We start from the raw sequence: 7,073 nt of genomic DNA, 5'->3' as shown, positions 1-7,073 counted from the left end.
GAGTTGTGGAGCATCGACTACGTCATGATACTTCTATCTCTCTCAATCAATTTGGTTTCATGCACAGTCGTTCAACTATGGGCGAACTTTCTCAATAGAAGCTTGATGGAGAAATATAGAGATGGGAAGAAAGATCTACACATGGTTTTTATTGATTTGGAGAAGGCTTATGATAGTGTTCCAAGAGAGGTCTTATGGAATGCGTTAGAACAAAAGAGGGTATCTATTAGGTACATACAAGTATTGAAAGATATGTATGAAGGAGCAACTACTATTGTGCGCAGTGGGAGGGGACACAAGAGATTTTCCGATCTCAATTGGATTACACCAAGGATCACCATAAGCCCTTACCTTTTACATTAGTTTTAGATGAACTGTGAAACATATACAAGAGAGTATTCCTTGGTGCATGATGTTTGCGGATGATATTATTCGATAGATGAGACACGAGAAGGAGTCAATAGGAAGCTAGAACTTTGGAGAAGTACTCTAGAGTCAAAGGGTTTTAAGTTAAGTAGAACGAAGGCAGAATACATGCATTGCAAGTTCGGTGAAGGCCAAACCGGTGATAGGGAAGGAGTTAGTTTGAATGGAGTGGCACATCCCAAAGTAATCACTTTAAATATCTAGGCTCGTTCTTCAAGTAGATGGGGATGTGAGGAGGATGTTAGTCATAGGATTAAAGCGGGATGGTTGAAGTGGAGACGTGCCACGGAGTTTTATGTGATCGTAAGATTCCCAATAAATTAAAAGGAAAATTTTACCATACGACCATGGCTATGCTATATGGTAGTGAGTGTTGGGCCTTTGAAAGAGTCGTATGCATCTAAGATAAGAGTTGCAGAGATGAGAATGTTAAGGTGGATGAGTGGTCATACTAGACTAGATAAAGTCCGTAATGAAAGTATTAGAGAAAAGGTAGGAGTGGTGCCAATTGAAGATAAGTTGAGAGAAGGGAGATTGAGGTGGTTTGGTCATGTGAAGCGTAGACATACGGAGGCTCCAGTTAGACAAGTAGAGCACATTAGGCTAGAGGATAGAAAGAAAAAAAGGGGTAGACCTAAATTGACTTGGAGGAGAGTAGTACAGCATGACTTAGAAGCATTACACATTTCTGAGGATTTAACCCAAAATCGTTCAGAGTGGAAAAAGTAAATCCATATAGCCGACCCCAAATTTTTGGGATAAAGGCTTAGTTGAGTTGAGTTGAGTTGAGTTGAGTTGAGTACTAATAAGAAATACTATTAATAATTTCATCATATCTTTTTTAAAATTTTAATTCTAGAGTAAATAAAATTGGATTTTAGTTCAACAGCTAAACAAGTTAAAAATATATTATTATCTTAAAATTTTAATTTAACAATTGAATAATTTAATAAAAATGTTTTTATTTTACTATTTAAGATATTTAAAAAAGTAAATGTAAATAAATTTTAATAATTGTAAAATTATGTTAAAAATATATTATATTAAATTCAATTGAATTTAATATTTTAATATTAATTTTAATTATCGATATTATCACCTCAAAAGGAATTGAACATTAATTTCTTATGAAATCAAATTAGAAAAAATATTTATTCTAAATTTGATTCTAAAATTTTAAATCAAATTATAATATGCTAGTAAGTTCATTAACAAAAATTGAAATTTAGTAAATGCTTTGGAATTCATAATAAGATTAATGAGCACAAGTGTAATTAAATCAAAAGTAACAAGCAATTTATTTATTTAAATACAACCAATCCCATGTAATCCCCCATGAAGCTCTTTCTTCCCTCTACTTGAGTCTCATGAAAACTGCGAAGTTGGGCATTCTACGTGAACGCAGAGATGAACTCCTCCATTCTTCCCTCTCGAAAGCTTTATCATCTGCACAAAACCCCAAACAACTTCACAAAGTCCACACCCTCTTAATCACATCAGGTCTTGAAAGATCTGCCTTCTTCTCTGGCAAGCTCATAAGCAAATATGCCCAGCTCAAGGACCCCATTTCTTCTTTTTCGGTCTTTCACCAACTCTCTCCTGCTGCCAACGTCTATCAGTGGAATTCGATAATTAGAGCGCTCACCCACTGTGGGTTGTTTTCAAAAGCTCTTGAACTTTACGCCAAAATGCGGGATATGAAACTTAAGCCTGATACGTACACATTCCCTTCTGTGATTAATGCGTGCGCAGCTGCGGGGGATTTTCAGACGGGTTGTGTTGTTCACAATCATGTTTTGGAAATGGGTTTTGGATTTGATTTGTATATTGGGAATGCTCTAGTAGATATGTATGCAAGGTTCGGTGATTTGATAAAAGCACGTAATATATTTGAGGAAATGCCCCACAGGGACATTGTGTCGTGGAATAGCTTGATTTCGGGGTATAGTGCTAATGCGTATTGGGAGGAGGCTTTAGAAATTTATTACCAGGCAAGAATAGCTGGGTTGAAACCCGACCCTTTTACCATTTCAAGTGTCCTCCCTGCTTTTGGAGGCTTGCTTGCTATTAAAGAGGGTGAGGTGGTTCATGGATTGGTCGAAAAGCTTGGGATCAATGCCGATATCATAGTGAGCAATGGACTTCTGTCTATCTATTTCAAATTTGGTAGGCTAATGGATGCTCGAAGAGTTTTCAACCAGATGGTTGTCAAGGATACGGTCAGTTGGAACACTTTGATATGTGGATATTGTCAAATGGAATTGTTTGAAGAGTCGATTGAGTTATTTATGGAGATGGTAAGGAGCTTTAGACCAGATTTGTTGACAATTACGTCTATTCTTCGTGCTTGTGGTCTCCTGCAGGACTTGGAATTTGGAAAGTTTGTTCATGATTACATGATAAGAAGTGGTTTTGAATGCGATGTCACAGCAAGTAATATTATTATTGATATGTATGCTAAGTGTGGGGATTTAGTAGCTTCAGGAAAAGTCTTTGACAGGATGAAATATAGGGATTCTGTGTCATGGAACACATTGATCAATGGTTATATTCAAAGTGGGAGCTATGATAAAGGGGTGAAGCTTTTTAAGAAGATGAAGATGGACTTGAAACCTGATTGTATCACTTTTGTGGCACTCCTGTCTATCTGTACTCGATTAGCAGACATGGAACTGGGAAAAGAAATCCACTGTGATTTAGCTAAATTAGGATTTGATTCAGATTTGGTAGTATGTAATGCTTTAGTTGATATGTATGCTAAGTGTGGCAAAATAGATTACGCCCTTATGGTTTTTGAAAATATGAAAGTTCATGACATAGTAACGTGGAATACAGTTATTGCAGCTTGTGTCCAGGCTGAAGATTGTAGTTTGGGATTAAGAATGGTTAACCAGATGAAGAATGAGGAATTCATGCCAGATATGGCTACCATGTTAGGTATATTGCCTATCTGTTCTGCAATAGCTGCCAAAAGGCAAGGGAAAGAGGTTCATGCTTGTACTTTCAAGCTTGGATCTGAGTCAGCTGTTTCCGTTGGGAATGCATTGATTGAAATGTACTCCAAATGTGGCAATTTAATGTACTCTATCAGAGTGTTTGAGCATATGAAAACAAAAGATGTGGTGACATGGACTGCATTGATCTCTGCATATGGGATGCATGGTGAGGGAAAGAATGCTTTGAAATCTTTTGAGGAGATGTTAGCAGCTGGGCTTATTCCTGATCATGTCGCTTTTATTGCCATCATCTATGCCTGTAGTCATTCAGGTTTAGTGGAAGAGGGTCTGGCTTACTTTGACCGCATGAAGAAGGATTACAACATTGAGCCCAGTATTGAACACTACGCTTGTGTGGTTGATCTTCTGTCCCGGTCTGGCCAGTTATCTAAAGCAGAAGAGTTTATCAATTCAATGCCACTGAAGCCAGATGCAAGCATATGGGGAGCTTTACTTAGTGCTTCTCGAGCAAGTGGAGACCTAAAGATTGCAGAACGCATCTCACAACATATTGTTCAATTAGATTTTGATGATCCTGGATATTATGTTTTAGTAGCAAATGTTTATGCAGCTTTAGGGAGGTGGGATGATGTCAGAATGATACGAAAATCCATAAAGGTCAAAGGACTGAAAAAAGATCCTGGATGCAGTTGGATTGAAATTAAGAAAAGGGCGTATGCTTTTGGGACTGGAGATAAGTTCTTTAAACAGTATGAAAAGGTAAATAAGTTATTAGGGACCCTTGCTAATTTGATGGCCAAAGAAGGTTATGTAGCTGATTTGCAATATGCTCTTCATGATGTTGAGGAGGATGAAAAGAGAGGCTTACTTTATGGCCACAGTGAAAGGCTTGCCATAGCATTTGGATTGTTAAATACAGAACCAGGGACCCCCTTACAAATATTGAAAAACCTTCGTGTTTGTGGGGATTGTCACACTTGGACCAAGTACGTATCAAAGATTGTAAAACGGGAAATATTAGTAAGAGATGCCAATAGATTTCATAAGTTCCAAGATGGGACATGTAGCTGTGGAGATCATTGGTAATATACTTCTTCAAATATCACATTTTTTAATGATAAACAAGTTGAGTGATGGATGATGGAGATTCCTTGGGCACCTTCTATGAGCCAAAGGTAGACCCAAACATTGGCAGTTCAGAACTGAAACCGGTCAAAGTCGTATTTGACTTGAACTATAAATGTTCAAGGAAATTGAATTAAAACTGTTCGGTTTACTTCCAGGTTAAATCAGATTTTTTTTTATTTAAAAAAAATAAAGCAATTTGGACCATTTGAACCGGATTGAATCAAATTGGAACCGAAACCTTGGAGGGTTTAAGGACCGATTCAAGTTTACTAAAAATTGGAGGTTCGGGGCCGGTTCAAACCAGAATCGGTCCCGTGGCCGGGTCTAATTGAAGGAATAGCATATCCAAGTTACATGTTACAACCGTTAAAAGAGGGCTGTAGGTGGACCTAGAATAACTGGAGATGAAGGTAAACCTGGATTGAATAATTTTCTCTTCAACTTCTGGATCTAGAATGCTGTGAACTTTTTCCTCCTTTACCAGTATTGGCAACATCAACTTTATAGCATCTGTTTTTCATGGGAATTGACCGGTCAGGGTATTTATACGCATAGAAATTTAACAGCTGCCGAACCAACTTTTGTTACATTGAATGTATCATATCGACTTTAGAAGATGACTGTTCTACGCTTCAGATACTAAGTACAGTTTAGTAAACTGTCCATCCTATAGTTTATAAGAAAAAGCAATGTCAAGTTTATAAGAAAAACGAATATATGTTTTCAATCAATGAACGAAAACAAGAAAGTAGAATGCACTGGCATTGATTATCTCCTGACATGGAGTTCGTTTGGCTGTGCTAACGTAAATTGGTTGGATTTGCACAGGGTATGCGACATCAGAGTGGTACTTGAGCTTATTTTCTGATCAGTTCAAATGATTTACTTTCTCAATGCCTACAATGAACATTTTTTCTTTAAAGCAACCAAAATTTTATTAATGAAAATGGAGTAGGTCAATTGCAGAGATCCAAACTAAAACCATAGCGTTGCTCAATATACCCTCCCCTACGGACACACTGCCAAAGACCCAAACAAAAGGAGCAGAGATAACAATTAGAAGAAAGCTACAAGATCATTCAATCTATGGAGCCCCAGCATTACTAGTGCATCATTCAGTTGTCAGGTGCTGTTGCAAGGTAGGCACGAAACTCGGCAACTAGCTTGTCATGAGGGGGCAAGTTTTCTTTAATTGCAGGAACACCTGAAAACTCCAGCATCCATCCAGATAAATTTGGAAATACTTCTTTATCTATCACTTCAAAACCAAGTATTTCTTCTGTTACAGGGACCAAGTTGACAAGCCAACCCATTGCAATATCAAGAAATCCAATCCTTTCCCCACCAAAGAATCTCTTTCCTTTTAGTTCTTCCTCTAAGAACTTTAGGTTCTCAATGGCCTGAACAGAAGCTTCTTCTCGCTCCTTCCCTTCCTTGGTTAATATTGCCCATAGTGATGATATGACCTGAAATCGAAAAAATAAGCGTTCACTAAGGTTATGGTGGTTATATCATATATAAAAGCTGCTTGTGGAAAATTTACCTTGTCATCGCCAAATTTCGCCCAGAAGCGAGCAGCGGCTCTCTTGTGAGGATCTTCAGGCAGTAAGGGATTCTGCTTCCATGTCTCATCAATGTATTCAAGAATTATACATGACTCTACAACAGGTAGTCCATTGTGCACAAGCACTGGAACCTTTTTGTATACAGGGTTGTATTGAAGAAGTAAAGGGCTCTTATTGGTAAGGTCTTCCTCTACTGATTCATATTGGATGCCCTTAAGCTTCAATGCCCAGACAATCCTTAAACCAAATGGGCTTGACCATGTGTTGAAAAGCTTCACTTCTTCTACCATTATGTTATGCTGCTATGCATGTTTTGGATGCTGCCCGTAGGCATATATATATTCATAAAAATACAGTTACACAATTAAAAAATTGTATGTTTGTTAAGGTTTATTCATTATGTAGGCCTTAATAATTCATATACAATTTTTTTTACAATTAATTTTAATCAGACTTGAACTTGAGACTTCACAATTTTAGAAATGAGACTCATTATAATTAAACTAAAGCTCATTGGAGTTTTTTTTGTAATAAACAAACAAAAAAACATGTTATAAACACATAAATTAATATGTGAAAGAAAGAATAACAATTTGATTAAATGAGAATGATTAATTTTACTAAATTTAGGGTCAGTTATATTCTACTATTTATGTTAGTTAACATTTAGTCAATCTCCGGTTTAATTTTTAAGAATCTCACTTTTTTATCATTATATAAAATTGATTAAAAATAGCAAATATAAACTCTTTTAGTGATATAATATAGTTAGAATAAGCATATTTTGTGTGAAAAAATTATTGAACCCTTATTTCATTATAATTTTAATGAATTTCAATTAATATTTCTAAAATGTAAAATCTCTTTAAAATCTTTTAGTTTTCTTTGATCAATTCATTCATGCTTTATTCTATATTTGACTAATTTTATGAACTTTTATATCATAAAATTAGTCAAATTTATTATAACATTAACAATACAAATAGTTTTGTGTTAT

At 36.1% G+C, this 7,073-nt stretch overlaps 2 protein-coding genes across 2 annotated transcripts; one reads left to right on the top strand and one right to left on the bottom strand.

Moving 5' to 3' along the window:
• Positions 1–1,762: 1,762 nt before the first annotated feature.
• LOC131177473 (pentatricopeptide repeat-containing protein At3g03580-like) lies at positions 1,763–4,526 on the top strand. Its single transcript, XM_058142487.1, has one exon. It carries the CDS (start codon positions 1,794–1,796, stop codon positions 4,467–4,469), a length of 2,676 nt encoding a protein of 891 aa, XP_057998470.1. The 5' UTR covers positions 1,763–1,793; the 3' UTR covers positions 4,470–4,526.
• An 894-nt stretch (positions 4,527–5,420) lies between these two features.
• LOC110647403 (probable glutathione S-transferase) lies at positions 5,421–6,404 on the bottom strand. Its single transcript, XM_021801218.2, has 2 exons — positions 6,055–6,404; positions 5,421–5,977 (listed from the first exon to the last, which is right to left on the bottom strand). The coding sequence occupies exons 1-2, from the start codon at positions 6,364–6,366 to the stop codon at positions 5,627–5,629; spliced, it is 663 nt and encodes a 220-aa protein (XP_021656910.1). The 5' UTR covers positions 6,367–6,404; the 3' UTR covers positions 5,421–5,626.
• Positions 6,405–7,073: the final 669 nt, after the last annotated feature.

The sequence above is a fragment of the Hevea brasiliensis genome, unplaced genomic scaffold (genome assembly GCF_030052815.1).
Source record: "Hevea brasiliensis isolate MT/VB/25A 57/8 unplaced genomic scaffold, ASM3005281v1 Scaf5, whole genome shotgun sequence".
Taxonomy (NCBI): Eukaryota; Viridiplantae; Streptophyta; class Magnoliopsida; order Malpighiales; family Euphorbiaceae; genus Hevea; species Hevea brasiliensis.
The sequence above is the reverse complement of the archived record's forward strand: the minus strand, read 5'-3'. Positions and strand labels throughout refer to the sequence as shown.

What these genes read in the sequence shown, in the direction of transcription:
- LOC131177473 (XM_058142487.1), top strand. Translation starts at nt 1,794, where the DNA reads ATGAAAACTGCGAAGTTGGGCATTCTACGTGAACGCAGAGATGAACTC.
- LOC110647403 (XM_021801218.2), bottom strand. Translation starts at nt 6,366, where the DNA reads ATGGTAGAAGAAGTGAAGCTTTTCAACACATGGTCAAGCCCATTTGGT. An exon ending in CGAAATTTGGCGATGACAAG is followed by an intron (nt 5,978 to 6,054) that starts GTAAATTTTCCA and finishes TTTCGATTTCAG; the next exon opens with GTCATATCATCACTATGGGC.